We start from the raw sequence: 15,339 nt of genomic DNA on the forward strand, positions 1-15,339 counted from the left end.
CACAGCCCATCCAAACGCCCAAGCTGACCACGTTTCGCTCTACCACAGGCAACCGATCGAGCACAAGAGCTGGACCGCCTGTACCAAATGCGGAACCCGCCCCGCCGAGGCCACGCGCCCCAGATTTCTATCAGCGATGACAACCATCACGTCACCGAGGCCATCGGCGACCTCTACGGCGGAGACAGCGACACCGAGTCTAACAGACGCAGCCTGAGGCCTCTAAGCTTCATCCCCAGCCCCAACGGCGATTCCATCCAGTCTTTTGGTGCCTTTGAGGCCTTTGACCCCTTCCCCAACGCTCCTCCGGCCAGGTCCCCGCTACGGCCCCAATTGTCCTCCGACCACCCCGCCTCCCCAGCCAGCTCATACAATGGTTCCGACGCGCCCCAAAACAAGGTTGCGCTGGGTAGGGACTCGTCCAACGGCGACCACATGTCTCCCCCGCTGTCTCGTTCAAACTCGGGCACTGCCTCGCACCAGTTTCCCCTCAATGATCTCGACTACGAGTCGAGCCCTGCCGGTCTCGCGCAGGAACTGAGTAACCTGCAGGCTATCCGGAGGATGTCCATGGGCGTCAACAGTGCTGATCCGGATCTGCCGTCATTTCAATCTGCCAACTCGCCCCCGTCGCCCCCCGCCGTATCGGAAGAAGACGAGTCGAAGCTGTTTTGGGTCCCCGCCCGATTGCACCCCGAACTCGCTCCCATGGAGTTCAAAACGTTTATTGAAGACAAGATTGACAAGACCAGGCGCCGCTCGGGAGATTCGGACTCGCTAAATCCAGACGCTGCTCTCGGACGTCAGGGTTCGGGAGCTGGGCTGCGGCGGAAGAAGTCGATGCTCTCCAGACAGATTGACACTGGTTCAGGCTACAAGGATGGGGCCGAGAGGCTCGAGAGGAAACGCTCTGGCGCCAGCAAACCCAACGGAGGTCTGGACAACCTCCAGGAGCTGGAGAACATCCAAGAAGATCCCGTGTCACTCATAAGGCGCATGAGCATTGACCACAAGACCTTTGGTGGCGAAGGTGAGCTGGGCGATGACGGAGATTTGCCCATTGTCCCGGGTAGCAAAATGGGTGGCATGGGAACGCTGAAGCGATCCACACGCACCACCTATAGACGAGGCAGTATACGAAAGGGAGGCCCGGCCCTTTCGCGGCGACTGGTTAGCGGCCGACAGGCAGAGACGGATACCGAAGACTCTCCCTCTACCTCGCCTGTACAGTCTACAGACAGCATACCCGAAGTCCCTCCCCTACCTCTCTCCCGTACCCATTCTGAACCTGTTAACTCAGCGTTTGAAGAGTCGTCCAACAACTTCTCAAGGCCTCCTCCGCCGAATCGCACGACTTCCAACATTGAAAGACCAAGCTCAGCAGAAGAAGCTCCCGGTTCAGCTTCTCCTGAGCAGAAATCGTCTCCTCAGCCAAGACGCTTCCATTCGAGAATTGCTTCCAACGGCCGGACAACAGCACCTCTGCCAGGATATGTTCCTCCCCAACAACAGGTACCTCAGATTATCGAGACATCCCCCCAGCAAGACCAAAGACCGCTGCAACTGCCCGAACGGTCCTCTTCACGTCAACTTCCGCCTCCGTCTCAACAGCAACCAGCTGGTCCTCGCAGCTATCCACAGCCCCAGCAGCCGCCTTCGAACCAACAACGCCAGCCTCCTGCAGCTCGACAGAATCGCCATGCTCAGGCTGCACAGGCCTCTCCTATTAAACCCTCCCAGTCAATGGACGATCTGGTAGGCCATGGATCTCCAATGCCTGGCACCAGCAATCGGGTCGATTCCTTGTCAATCATTCCCAACGCTCCCGATGAGAGGAAGTTGGAAAAGAAGTCCAAGGACAAGAAGGATGGCTCCGAAGGCCCCAGGAAAACAAGTTGGGGATGGTTTGGTGGCGACAAGGAAAAGGAAAAGGACAAGAGCGAAAAGGACAAGGACAAGGATGCTGCTAAAAAGACCAAGAACAAGCTTAGTAAGCCCCAAGAAAAAGGACATGATGACACCAGACTCGATCTGCTGCAGACATCGATACAGGGCGGCGGCCGTGGACGCGAAAGCGTGGTACTGGACCGTGAAAATGTCAAACTGGAAGAGGAGCGCAAAAAGGAGAGTGCCAAGAAGACTGCCGGCGATGGCAAGAAAGAGAAGGAACATGGTTTGTTGTCAAGCATCTTCGGAGGTGGAAAGAAAAAGGGCGAGAAGGAGTCGTCTCATAAGAAGAATGCCTCTCGCGGATTGTCACCAGACCCCCCGGTACGCATCCTGAAGCCCGACATTGACTACAACTGGACTCGGTTTTCGATTCTCGAGGAACGTGCCATCTACCGCATGGCTCATATCAAACTCGCAAATCCCCGTCGCGAACTCTACTCGCAAGTTCTGCTCAGTAACTTTATGTACTCGTATCTTGCAAAGGTGCAGCAAATGCATCCGCAAATCTCCATTGGCAACTCGAAGCAGGCGAAGCAGGCTCAACAAGCCCAGCAGGCCCAGCAAGCGGCGCAGCAAAAGAAGGAGCAACAAATGCAGCAACAACAGCAACAGCTGCAGATGCAGCAGCAACAAGTCGCTCAGCAACCACAACAAGCGCCTCAGCAGCAGCAACAGCAAGCACAGCCAGAGGAGTTTGCTCAATACCAGCGGTACCAGCAGGTATGAATATCTTCTTTGTATTCACAGAGTCTAGCTGACAGAAGCTTAGCAACAGCAACAGCAACAGCAACAACAGTACGAGCAGCAAGAAAAGACTCAGGAGTGGCCTAGCGTATATCAGCAACAAGAAAATGGCTTCTCGCAGCAACCCCAGCAAAATGGGAACCATCAGAAGAGTGCCTCTCAAGGTGCCGCATATAACCAGAACCCACGCGACTCGCATCATTCCAACTACAGCGCAAATGGCGGTAGCGGTGGTGGCGGTGGTGGTAGCGGATACAGTGTCGCCAATGCCCATAACTACTTGGGCCAGCCGAGCAACGGTAGCTACACTCATTATGCCGAGTCTGGCCAGGGAGCGAAGACGGCTGATGATGACATGTGGTAGCCACCCACTCGGGAGTAGTAGGGATACAGGGTGGACGATAATGGTCATTTAGTCTCCCCTGGAATTACATCTGGTTTTCGTTTTTTAACATTTATTTCAAACTTCTGTGTAAAGTATTCTGGTGCGTCTTTTGCTTTATTGTGTAATTCTTTCTAGTTGTGAATGGAAAGGGTGGATGGATGGATGGATGGACGGATGGGAGGATCTGGTAACAACTTGAGGCGTTGGGATATTGCAGCGAAATAATGTTGATATTGAAATAGATGGGCAAGCTAAAGAAAGAAATAGGGTAGGTAAGCTCAGGAAAAATCAGATGAAAGCACGCGTTTTTCAAGAGGACACAAAAAGTGTAGCATCGATTTTGGTTGCAAGAGTTTCAGAATAAGCACGCGTGTATGGTATTTGAAGGGCATGTAATCTGTGTTTTTGTCTCTTTCGTCTTGGAGGGGGAAAATTCCCAAACCCAGATATTTCCGTTTCGGTCCTAAAATTTAACGTAGATTAAAAAATCCAGAAAAGGAACCATTCTGACGTCATTTTCCTTGCTTCTCTTATCAATCAAATGTATCACGTAAACATTTCGTTGCTTACCCACGTAGATGCCTAAATCCTTCTTGTACACTACCCCCTCTTCCATACACACCTTACTACGAAACTAACTCAAACAAAAACATATACTGAAAGGAAAGAAAGAGAAAGACAAAAAAAATGACAAGCAGCATACCCGGTCTCTCCACCAAACTAACACCCATCTACCCCTCTTCTTCTTCCGAGGAAGAAGAAGAAGAATCTGCCACAACAAAATCACTCATCTCATGCCTCGCCCTACAAACCCACATCGAAGGCGGATATTTCGCAGAGTTGGATCGGAATCCTTTGCTTATTCCGAATCCGTTCTTGGAGTCTAATGCGAACGAACAAGGTGAGGCAAATAGTGAGAGAACAGCAGAAAAACCTTCATCAGGCGACAACGCAGTACGCAATGCCAGTACGAGTATTTACTATCTACTTTCGCGGGGTCAGCCCATGGGCAGGTTTCATAGGAACAAGGCGAGGACTGTACGTTTTTTTTTTGGTTTCTTTTTCCTTTTTTCCCTTCTTTTCTTTTCGCTTTCATGCAGGGGGCGAGGCAAAGTTTAACTACTAAAGGAAAAATTATAGATCCACACCTTGATTTCTGGTCGTGGTCGCTACGTTCTTATCCATGCGGATGAACCGGGGACACCAAAGCGTGTGGAGAGTTTTGTGGTTGGTATGGATTTTGCGGCTGGAGAGAAGAGTGTGTGGGTTGTTGAGGGGGGGAAGTATAAAGCTAGTTTTTTGCTGGAGGGGGCGGAGGGGGAGAGGTTATTGGTTAGTGAGGTGAGGTTTTTTTCGGTCCTTTCCTTTCTATTCTTGTTCGTGTTGTTTGTTTTTGAGGAGGGGGAACTGCGATGCTGACGCTGGAGATTTTAGACGGTCATACCGGGGTTCGAGTACTCGGATCATGATTTCTTGACGTTGGAGGCGTTTAGGAAGATTGTGAGTCCGGAGCAAGCGGAAGAGTTGGAGTGGTTGGTACGCAAGTCGTAAATCAGATGCACTACGAGATATTACAAATCGTACTCCAAAACATGCGAATATCATTCTCTCTTTCGCTCAAAAAAAAACACAGGGTATGCAGCGCAGCTGAATGCTAAAAGAAATCCCATCTTATACGCCAACTCTGATGTGTCCCCCTTCCAAACATGTATTCAAAACAACAGCGCAAAATTTATGTTTGCGGCTCCCATGCAAAACACATCGAACCATATGCCCGACGTTTCCGTTTTTATATCATCAAATCATGAGTGCCTCGCCTGCAATGCAAGTCGTGATCTATACATCTAAACCGGTTTCATACCGTTGAACAGGGTATCAAGCTTCATCTCATTCAGGTCAGTCGACCATTCGCGTGCCTTGGGCAATGTCACTTTCCAGCCTCTGTCCTCCACTTCTTCGAGTATGGTTGCAATCTTGCGCTCGGCGTCGTCGATGTCTGTGGCACAGATAACGAAGGTGGTCAGGTAGAACATGGCAAAGGGATACTTTGAGTTTAGGAAATGCTGGATGTAGTACTGCCATGCGTTCGCAGATGAGGGTCGGTCAAATGCTGCAGTGATGTTAGGATTTGGATTGGAATCCAAATATGTGTAGAGGGTCGGGAGAAAAACTCACGCATTGCGTTCCATCGATAGACATGGCCTTCCCATGTCGCAAAATTCAACCCACTCTTGCCCAGGCTCTTGATTGCAGGCATGGGCCATGCACAGTAATGTGTTTGTATCGAGCCCTTTGCCATAATGGCATTTGGATGTTTTTGCTTGTACTTTTCTGCAAAGTCCCTCAGGCAGCTGGCTGGTGGAATAGGAAGTGACAGGGAGCGTCCGCTTTCAGAGACTTCTGTGGCAGTTTCGTATGGGAAGTAGAGATCAGGTGCACCATCAGCAGCCTGAAGGATGATTGGGCGAGTCTGCGGCTCCTCGTACTCTGTCATGAGTGTGACTATGCCGTATCGCTCCATGTCTTCAATCACGCGTCGGATGAAGCGGTTGTCGTCTCGAGAGATGTCATCGGCAGTAAGTTTCTTCTGCTTCGTGTTAAGCATCTTGCGGTCCGGGTCGTAACACCTCCATCGATTTCCCTCATGCTGTACCTCACCTGGCGGTGGGTATCGCATTTCGGTTGTACATTCAATCTGGATCTCCTCCAAGAAGATTTCTTGTACAGAAGGCGGTATGATCTCGCGAATAACCCGTTTGGCCATCTGCCTAGGCGATGGATCGCCGATGAGCATCATGAGTGTGTCCTGTACAATGTCGATGAGTCGGAAAGGTAGACCAACTTCCCGGTCGATGATTATGAACTGCCATGAGTCGACCACTATCGGGTCGTACATAGTAGTCTTCTTCATGCGCAAGTTGTCCTTGATTTCTTCTAGCGTCAACGTGGTGTTGTAGTCGGCTTTCTCTAGGTCATCCCGGTTCATTGCCGAACGATGACGGCTGATGAACAAATCAGGTTCGGTGGGGTGCACAGTCGCATCAGCATGGGTACCCTCATAGACGACGAGGTACAAAGTTGAAGTCCGTTTTCGAAGTTCGTCAAGGAAAGCTTGTGTCAATGGGTCGCCGATAGCCATTTGCCCACACAGGTAGTTGCGTGATTCGCGTTGGACCCACAGCTGACCTTCTTGTCGGAGACCTACATTCGTTGTAAAGTCCCCTTTGCTGGTTGGTATGAATCCCATGTAAACACCAGTTGAGCATTCGCTCATGATGCTAGCGGGATCATACCAATGGTCGTTGTACAGCCTCATCATCAGAAGCTTGCAAATGGTTGTATAGTCTTCAAAGTTGGAGCAAATACTGGCAAGTGTCCAAGGTGTAAGTAAATTGGGAAACCAGCGGTAACTGTGGCATATTAGTGATATTCTTCACAGAAGAATGCCTTCTTACAGGATATCCCAACAAGGTTTGGTCATCTTCAGTCCTTCAGTCGTACTTGGTATAGTGCCCCCGAGGAGCTGGATTGTCTTGATGTCACCGCCAGCCAGAGTCTGAGCGCAAATTGCCACACGGAGATATTGTACAGCGTGTGGACGCCAGGCCTTTTCAAAGTAGTCACAGTACTCTTCGAGTTGACTAGCCGAGCATCCCATTAGGAAATCGTTGATGCACTTTGAGCGCGTGGCATGCTCAAGGGTTGAAGCCTCGCTATCATTCAGAACCATGATGCGAAACCAGGCGCGGATAATGTCTGTACCGTTATCCGGAATAATCTGCTCCTTTTGTTCAGGCGACTTGCTCTGCTTAGGCGAGTCATCCAGATCGGGCACGATGCTATATAGACGACGGACACTGTCTGCACAGAGATCCTGGTAGAAGTGCTTGAGGACAAGGATAGTTCCATCGTCCGGCATACCTTGGAGCGAATCGATTGGTATTCTGGGATCGAGTGGTGATCTGAGAATTGTGATGGTTTCTCCCAGACTGACTCTATCGGGGTGGGGAGTACCAGTGTGTACACCGGGAGTCTCTGGGGTCGGACCACGCTGCAGGTTTTGCACTGTCTTGGGTTTTAGACAAGCCATTGCTGACAAGAACGTTAAAACTTACTCAGCAAGGAGTCTGCCAGCCCTCGTACATCGGCTTCCAGTTTTGCAAGCCATTTAATGTAGTCTTGAATGTCTCCGCCGCGGGGATAAAACCGGTCTCTTATCTGTCGCCTAAGATCTACAGATTGGCGTAGTTTCAGGACCTTTTGTTTTGCAACATCGAGGCTGAGAACCACGATCCTCTCTGCTTCTCTCTGAGTCTTACCCCATCGTGCATTCAAGTCCTTCCACTCCTCGTGATGTCGTTCGCACCATGGATCGCTCGCCCCTGAAGGCAGTGCTACCCGACATGCACGTCCGTCCGTGTCGACTGCTTCACAGGCCGCGCCGAGAGCTGCTGGTGAGTCTGGGATATCACTCAGACGAAGTAAGCGACGCGTATTGCCTCGGAAGGTGGGCCGTTTCTCTTGCGAGCTGCTTATGCGAAGTTGTAAGCTCATGGTGGGGGAATGAGGGTTTGCGACGAAGACTTGCGACCAAGGAGGAGGAGAGACCTGGGGCTAAGATATCATTCCCTCGCTCTCAAATTTTGGGCATCGGCTAGCAAAGCACTTTCCGTACTGTCGGTAGGGGCCATGCGGGGTCCGCGGCGCGCCATGGCTATCAGGCTGTGCTGTTCATTGCGGCACGGTTGACAGCAAAGCTCACAATGACATGGTGCATACTGTATTCAGCCATGCCTTTTTGTCGCCTCGAACAGGGAAAGCTATTGGGAAGCATGGTAAACGGATGTGCCACGCGATCCAGTAAGATTCAACTAACCTGCTTTATCACAGGCATCGCATTGTGTTCGGAAGGCGTGATAAGGGAGGTGGGCAGATGTAGGAAGCGCCCCGCGCGGCAAACAACCAATACCAGCGAGGTAAACTAACACCAGCTGATGTTTAGTAGGATCCAAAGCCCTCCACTCGGCCCAGCGTTTATTGTCCAGTCGTTTTGCAAGGAGGGTGTGGCTCCCTTCCCGCGAAGCGCTTAGGCTGAAGTCCATGCACATGAGCGGTCCTATCGTAAACTCCCTGCTACCGTGCCTCACCCGTACACAGCCTTTGCACTCTGAAAATTCCTCACAAGAGGGTCGGCTCGTGCCATGCAATCCTTCCTAACTCTGAAATTGGCAAGTGTTGATCAAAGCCAGCCGCGCGACTGTTGCGTCAATACCAAAGCATCTTGTTGGACGTCCGTCTCTCCTGCACGGCTCCCTTGGCGAGGTGCTCAGTCTGTCAGGCTGCAGGACGGCATACGCCCGCAAGCGCAAATCCTCCAGTTATCAGTCGAGCTCAGTATAGATGGCCCGTGACAGGCTTGTCGCATGTTGTGGGTGGTGCTCTCGGTTGTGACGAACCTAGCAGATTGGTGGGCCGGGCTAAACCTCATGGCGGCTACAGAGCGCTTATGGGTGTACGAGTGCTGTGAGGAAGGGCACTACGAGCCGTCACGCGCCATCCGGACGGCCCGGAGAATCGACTGGCCCCTTCATTAACCACAATATGATCTCCTGAGTAACTGCTTTTTAGTGTGTTGATGACGATCGATTACCGAGGACAGTTCCTGTTGTCACGCGGTCCAGGTATTGGCAGGATGAGAAGTTGCGCGCCGTTGAATCCAAATGCATGTCATTACCAGCTGCCAGTTTCGCCGCGGCCTAGCATCCTTGGCCCCGATCCTTCACTATTGCCCACGGCAGTCTATTACCGTACAAATTCCCGGTCTGTAAGGAGTCCCTACATACATATGCTTTAGAGGAGGCTGGAGACGGTGGTGGGTGCTGAAATATTTAGAGGCTGACATGGCTCACAATTGCACAATTGTCACGCTCGACTGAGTGGCGGACACTTGATGAGAAGAGGCAGTGAGTTGGACGCCTTGTCAATGGTTCAACGCGCCCCTTGTTTGGCTAATGGCAACACCGGGGTATTGTTGATGGTGACGCGTTGGTCTTACACGAGTGGTTGTTCACTGGTGACAGCGCATCAACAGTGTGGTTGGTGATGTTGGATAAAAATCATTCGAGTTTGTATTGCCGTCAAGGCTGTAGAAGGCCAGGTATGGCAAAGTACTGCGTAAGGGCCATCTCCAATCCGCACGGACGGCATCTACTTGTTACCCCACAATCCGGTATACCAAATCCGGCCTGGTACAACATTCATCCGAGGTCGAGCTGACATGCAGACTACAGCTCGAAAACAGCCATTTTGAAATTCCACGTCTTCAGTAGAGTGCATCTCTCCTAATTTGCAGTATCTACTCCATACTCTGGAATTGAGGAGTCTTTCTAATCGTAGCATTAATAGCATTGGACCTGGTACCCGTACTTCGTTCATACGCCCCCACCTATCTCCACACGCCCGAACAAAAGACTCGCGAATCACTCAAACAATGCCAATATCACCGGCGATCCGCATTGCTCCTTCGCGTGCAGTAAGGGCTCTCAATCTCCTTCGAACCGTACAATACACGCATCCCCCATCATGCCCTTGCCATTCGAACCCCAATTACCATCAATCGCCGTCTACTGTCCAGCAAGCACGCCGACATCTCGCCACACCGCTAGATCATTCGCAACAAAAGGAATATGCATTTGAGATGGCAGCATCTAGCATCCGCTTTGGGCCAGGATGTACAAAGGAAGTCGGTATGGACTTTAAGAACATGGGCAGCAAGCGCGTCATGGTCGTCACGGACCAAACTGTAAGAAAGCTGGATGCGATGAAGCAGGTCGTCGAAGGACTTGAACGCGAAGGAGTAACATATGAAATCTTTGACAAGGTCAGAGTGGAACCAAAGGATCACAGCATAAAGGAGGCCATTGATTTTGCGAAGCCATGGAGGCCGGACGCCTTCCTCGCTGTTGGTGGAGGTAGTGTGATCGACACTGCCAAGCTGATGAATCTCTACACCACCTTTCCCGAAGCAGACTTCTTGGACTTTGTCAACGCACCATTGGGCAAGGGATTACCTATTCCTTCAAAGCTCTTCCCCCTCATCGCAGTCCCTACAACTGCAGGAACTGGTTCTGAGACTACTGGTACCGCAATCTTCGACCTGGTCTCCAAGCGGGCAAAGACTGGCATCGCACATCGCAACCTGAAGCCCACTCTTGGAATAGTAGATCCGATAAACACACGCACCATGCCCTCAGCTGTCCATGCGTCTTCGGGTCTTGATGTCCTCTGTCACTCTCTGGAATCCTGGACCGCGATACCATACTACGAGCGCACTCCCCGACCTACCAACCCCATCAACCGACCCGCATACCAAGGCGCGAATCCCATTTCCGACATATTTTCTCTCAAGGCTCTGAGAGATACTGTCAAATATCTGCCCCGTGCCGTCAAAGACCCCGAAGACCATGAGGCCCAGTCACAAATGCTCTTAGCTGCAACCCTTGCTGGTGTTGGTTTCGGTAATGCAGGTGTTCATCTCTGCCACGGGATGTCATACCCTATTTCAGGTCAGAACCCAGGGTACAAGCACGCTGGCTACGAGGTTGACCACACCATCATTCCGCACGGAGTTAGTGTCGCAGTAACAGCACCGGCAGTATTCAAGTTTACCGCCGCATCGAACCCAGAGCGCCACTTGGCCGCAGCCGAAGCCTTTGGCGTAGACATTTCAAATGTCAAGGCAGAGAGTGCTGGAGAGGTATTGAGTGAAGCATTGGCAGAGTTCTTGATTAAGCTCGGCGACCAACCCCGAGGATTGAAGGCACTTGGTTTTGGTTCAGAGCATTTGGATCAGCTGGTCGAAGGCACAATTCCCCAGGCAAGAGTATTGATGTTGGCGCCAACTCTGGAGACCCAGAATGTGGATGCGGAGAGGGAGCAATTGCGGGGTCTGTTTGAAGAGGCGATGGAATACTAACGCGCTATTACTGTCCATTCAGGCGTGCAATCTTTTTGGCAAAGTACAGTTAGTCATCTCATCCTATACTGGATGAATGACAAAAGCTATTGGGAATGAAAATAGAGTGTGTTGCTTCCTGCACATGAGCGTGTCTGTGATGCGGAACAAAGCGTGTCTTTCTCAGGGGCAATCACACATGTGTTTCAGCCTCACGGCCCCACCCCGCAACCCCTCCTTACTCCAGCTTTTTCCAATCAACGGCCATCACCTTTGTCTCGTATGCATAAGTGTATGTGAAAATTCAGGGAGAATGGCTCTGAGCATTGCCATAGCTGGATGGTTGACCAAAGAAAACTGCTGTCCAAAGTGTTGACAGGACTGACGTTGCGTACTTGGAGATCTTCACATCCACGGAACCACACGAAAACCACCCATGGTCTTCACACCCAAAACGTCACAGTGATGGAGCGATAGAGCCTCACCATTTAGGTTCGTGGTGTGGGGAAGTGGCGGACCGTCTCACGATTTGGTTTCATCTCCTCGTCCGCAATCGTTTTGCGTTTCAATCGCTTCGGCTAAAGATCCCCCTCTGATATAGTCAGGTCAAGACTACTTATGATGCGTCTTGTCTTTCCATATTTTCTTTACTATTTTAATTCTTTCTCAAAATTGTTTGAAGCCTGCAAAAATGAAATCAATCATTGGATTGAGCGCCCTGGGCGGTGCCCTAGCATCCTCTAATGCACATATTGGATTTGTTGCGCAACAGCCTCTCCTACACAATGTTTGCCCTGCAAACTTTATCCTTCACAACGAAGAATGCCGGCCCTCAGCGCAGGTTACCTTGTCCACACCGGCGCCGGCTTTCGAATCAAACACTACACAAATTGCGCCATTCACAAATTCGCTGGAAGACGCGCAAAAATTAGCCTCGCAAACCGAAAACTTCCCCTGGTCCTACTGGCCCGAATGCTTTACTCCAAAAGACGAAGAAGACGCTGACCCAAACCCCTTTTGCGTCTTTACCAACACCACCTTCGCATCCGGACGAGGAATCTCAATCGTCACCACCAAAGCCAACGCCTACTCGATACTAAAAAACCACGCCTTCACCGACCCTGCCTCTCTCATACGCAGCAACAACTATGAAAACCCACCCTTCTACCAACACGAGTTCCCCGGCAAAGGCCGCGGGCTCGTCGCCAACAAAACGCTCAACCGCGGCGACCAAATCCTCGCCTCAACCCCCATCATAATCACCGACGTCGACCTTGACGAGCTCCCCGAGCCCGAACGTCTCGCGCTGCTCTACCGCGCCGTCGATTCCCTGCCGCCCTCCAGTCACACACTCTTCTGGACCCTAATGGGGCGCTCCGCACCAGGCGAGGACGACCCCATCGACGACCGTATGACCACAAACTACTTTGAGCTCACCCTCTCCGGGGAAACCCTCTCCGGTCTCTTCCCAGAAATTGCAATGATGAATCACGACTGCAGACCAAACGCTGCCTACTTCTTCGACGAAGATACAATGACGCACTACGTCCATGCTATCCGGCCCATCTACCCAGGCGAGGAAATCACCATAACGTATATTAACAACGAAGTTACCCGCGTGCGCCGCATGGGGCGGCTACGCACGAATTGGGGCTTTACGTGTGCCTGCTCGGCGTGTAGTGCGCACCCGCTCGTAACCGCCGAGTCGGACGCGCGAATCCTCCAGATCGAAGAGACGCAGAAGCTACTTAATGACTGGACCAACGCATCGACTGCGACACCCGCGCTGGCAGAGTTGCTGGTGAGTTTGGTTGAGCAGGAGCGGTTGCATGCGGGGCTTGCGACGGCGTACCAGCATGCGGCCGAGGTGTATGCGAGTTTTGGACAAAAGTGGGAGACGGTGAGGTATGCGCGGAAGAGTTTGGAGGTTACGCTGCTGGATAAGGGGTGGGTGGATAGAGATGTGGCGGCGACGAGGAGGATGGCGAGGGAGCCCGAGAAGTCGTGGGCTTGGGGGAGGCGGGTAGGGTTGGTGAAGAAGAAGAAGAAGGAAGGGGGGTGTGGGTGTGGGAAAGAGCATTCTGATCATTCATGATGTGCTGAGCGAAGGGGATACAATGAAGGCGGTTATTGGTGCCATGGCCAAAAAAAATTATTCTATTAATAATACCGTTCTTCGTTTCCCTTTATCTAGAAGCGAACTAAATGATTCCTGAAAAAAAAGAAGAAGAAGAATAAAGGATCAGAAATACATATTTTCTATGAACAATTGAAAATAGAAATTGGCCAAAAGAAATGCGTAAAAAAGGGCAAGAGGCATACCAGATACCCAACACTGCTAACTTTACACTATCCGAGCTTCGCGCCGCGGACCTTTGTGTTAAACACGGTATTACACTTCTCGCGCGCCTCCGCTGCCGTAATCCTAAACGACTCGCCCGCACAATTACCGCTCGAGGGCATACCACCAGCATCGCAAAGCGCCTTGCCCGCCTCGGGAACGGAGCCCTGGAGTAGATTCGGCGACTCGATAATAGTAGCAGCCATGCCGCCGACGGCGTGGAAATCGACGTGGCAGTGGAAGAACCACACGCCGGGGTTATCAGCTTTGAAGCGAATAACGGCGTGGCCGTTTGCTGGGACGACGAGGCCGTCACGCTTGGAGGGGACGTCGGGGAAGTTTGTTTCTTGGCCGTTCCATAGGCCGGGGCCTTTGGCGACGACTTGGAAGACGTGGCCGTGGAGGTGCATGGGGTGGGGGCGGCCGTGGGGGTTGTTCATGTGGATCTGGACGATTTCTCCGGATTGGATGATCCAGGGGTTGACGCCAGGGCCGTAGGTTGCTGGGTCCATGCTGCCGGTTGTCAGGGCAGTGTAGAGTGTAGGGACTTTGGGTGCGACCCAAGGGTCAGCGTTAAGAGGTGTCCGCGTTCCGATTCCAGGGAAGTAGGTCTGGTTTGTTGTGAAGTCGATCCGGTTGTTCACCGGTCCCAGGAGCTTCTGGCCATCCAGCGGCTTTATGTAGAAATCATCGAGGATGCGGGCTTCGGCGCGAGCGATGTTGGGTAATTCCCTTTCGATCGCTTCGACCTCTTGCATCACGTCGTAGACGATTCTCCCAATAACGGATATGTCGTCCTTTGGAGGAGGAGCGCCAGGAAGCATGTCTGTGTCCATGGACGCGTGCCAGTTGGACGCGCCTTTTGGATCGTCTTGGCCCTTGACTACTACACCGTAACTCTGGCCAGCACAGATCAAGATTCTATCAGTTTCCTGGGGCTGTACCTGGACACCATCAACCTCAACGACAGAAAGCGTGTAGTTGTCGACATGGAACTGGCCACACGCAACTGCCGCAGTGTTGACGATACGGAGCAGATATTTCTTGCCCTTGGCCAGTTTGAGGTCAAAAGGCTTGTTAGAGTCGTTGAAGAGGAAAGCGTTTGGCGAGTCAAACCTGGCGTCGGCATTATCGGGACTCATGTAGTCATTAATCAACTCGGGCATGGAGCGATGAAACCTGCCATATGTAAGCCATGTCGTTTGTACGGGGTTTGAGGTACTCACCAATCAGACATTGACAAGAAGATCTGCTTATCGATTCCCAACGTCTTCTCCCAGGCCCTGTCGTGTACAATCATTTTCCCTCGGAGACCATCTGGGTATTGACCCTTTTCATGCGCATGGTACCAATGTGTGCCAGCGGGGTTCGCGACGAATGTGTAGGTATATGATTGTCCAGGTTGAATAGGACATTGTGTAATGCCACTAGGCCCATCGGATAGTTGTGTGCCAGTCTGCCAGATGCCATGGAAATGAAGAGATGTAGTTTGATCCGGAAGTCCGTTGTGCACAGTGATGACCAAGGTGTCGCCTACATCACACTCAATAGTGGGAATGGGCCATTTACCATTAATCCCTATGACTTGTCTGGAGAAGCCATCAGGGGCGGCCTGTAGCCTATCAGTATACGTAAAGCAGTGTAGGCCTGGAAGAGACACGACGCCATCTCGCCAATCCTAGGAACTAAAGAGTTACTTACCGTCACATAGCCGACGGTAAAGTCGTAGCTAACAGTCTTAGCAAACGCCACGGTGGCGCACACTAAGAAGTATGCAGCCCGAGGAATATGCATGGTATTTTGGGGAGGATGACGATAGCACGACGCAAGAGAACATTCCAGAGCAGGGCTTTCAGGAGGCAATATAAGTAGCGATGCGGGGGTTCCCGCAAGAAACAACTGACGTCTTTGCCCTTGAACCTGAGACCGCCAGGACGAGTGTTATTCACGCACAACCAATACTTC

At 51.7% G+C, this 15,339-nt stretch overlaps 6 protein-coding genes across 6 annotated transcripts; 4 read left to right on the top strand and 2 right to left on the bottom strand.

Annotated features, from left to right (window-relative positions):
* Positions 1 to 45: 45 nt before the first annotated feature.
* On the top strand, positions 46 to 3,058 carry COCVIDRAFT_104321 (hypothetical protein; the record flags this gene model as incomplete). The annotated part of the gene is made up of 2 exons (XM_014699207.1): positions 46 to 2,670; positions 2,720 to 3,058. Coding segments are annotated over 2 exons (2,964 nt in total), but the record flags the coding sequence as incomplete, so codon positions are not given.
* Positions 3,059 to 3,766: 708 nt separating this feature from the next.
* On the top strand, positions 3,767 to 4,630 carry COCVIDRAFT_104214 (hypothetical protein; the record flags this gene model as incomplete). Its single annotated transcript, XM_014699208.1, has 3 exons — positions 3,767 to 4,117; positions 4,220 to 4,420; positions 4,514 to 4,630. 3 exons carry the CDS (start codon positions 3,767 to 3,769, stop codon positions 4,628 to 4,630), a joined length of 669 nt encoding a protein of 222 aa, XP_014554694.1.
* A 502-nt stretch (positions 4,631 to 5,132) lies between these two features.
* COCVIDRAFT_104199 (hypothetical protein) lies at positions 5,133 to 7,633 on the bottom strand (the record flags this gene model as incomplete). The annotated part of the gene is made up of 3 exons (XM_014699209.1): positions 5,133 to 6,489; positions 6,535 to 7,144; positions 7,195 to 7,633. 3 exons carry the CDS (start codon positions 7,631 to 7,633, stop codon positions 5,133 to 5,135), a joined length of 2,406 nt encoding a protein of 801 aa, XP_014554695.1.
* A 1,936-nt stretch (positions 7,634 to 9,569) lies between these two features.
* COCVIDRAFT_28270 (hypothetical protein) lies at positions 9,570 to 11,054 on the top strand (the record flags this gene model as incomplete). Its single annotated transcript, XM_014699210.1, has 1 exon — positions 9,570 to 11,054. The coding sequence occupies one exon, from the start codon at positions 9,570 to 9,572 to the stop codon at positions 11,052 to 11,054; it is 1,485 nt and encodes a 494-aa protein (XP_014554696.1).
* A 670-nt stretch (positions 11,055 to 11,724) lies between these two features.
* On the top strand, positions 11,725 to 13,128 carry COCVIDRAFT_39443 (hypothetical protein; the record flags this gene model as incomplete). The annotated part of the gene is made up of 1 exon (XM_014699211.1): positions 11,725 to 13,128. The coding sequence occupies one exon, from the start codon at positions 11,725 to 11,727 to the stop codon at positions 13,126 to 13,128; it is 1,404 nt and encodes a 467-aa protein (XP_014554697.1).
* Positions 13,129 to 13,382: 254 nt separating this feature from the next.
* Positions 13,383 to 15,168, bottom strand: COCVIDRAFT_104230 (multicopper oxidase; the record flags this gene model as incomplete). Its single annotated transcript, XM_014699212.1, has 3 exons — positions 13,383 to 14,553; positions 14,601 to 14,986; positions 15,076 to 15,168. 3 exons carry the CDS (start codon positions 15,166 to 15,168, stop codon positions 13,383 to 13,385), a joined length of 1,650 nt encoding a protein of 549 aa, XP_014554698.1.
* Between the last annotated feature and the right edge of the window lie 171 nt (positions 15,169 to 15,339).

This window comes from Bipolaris victoriae, assembly GCF_000527765.1.
Source record: "Bipolaris victoriae FI3 unplaced genomic scaffold scaffold_65, whole genome shotgun sequence".
In the NCBI taxonomy this organism is placed as follows: domain Eukaryota; kingdom Fungi; phylum Ascomycota; class Dothideomycetes; order Pleosporales; family Pleosporaceae; genus Bipolaris; species Bipolaris victoriae.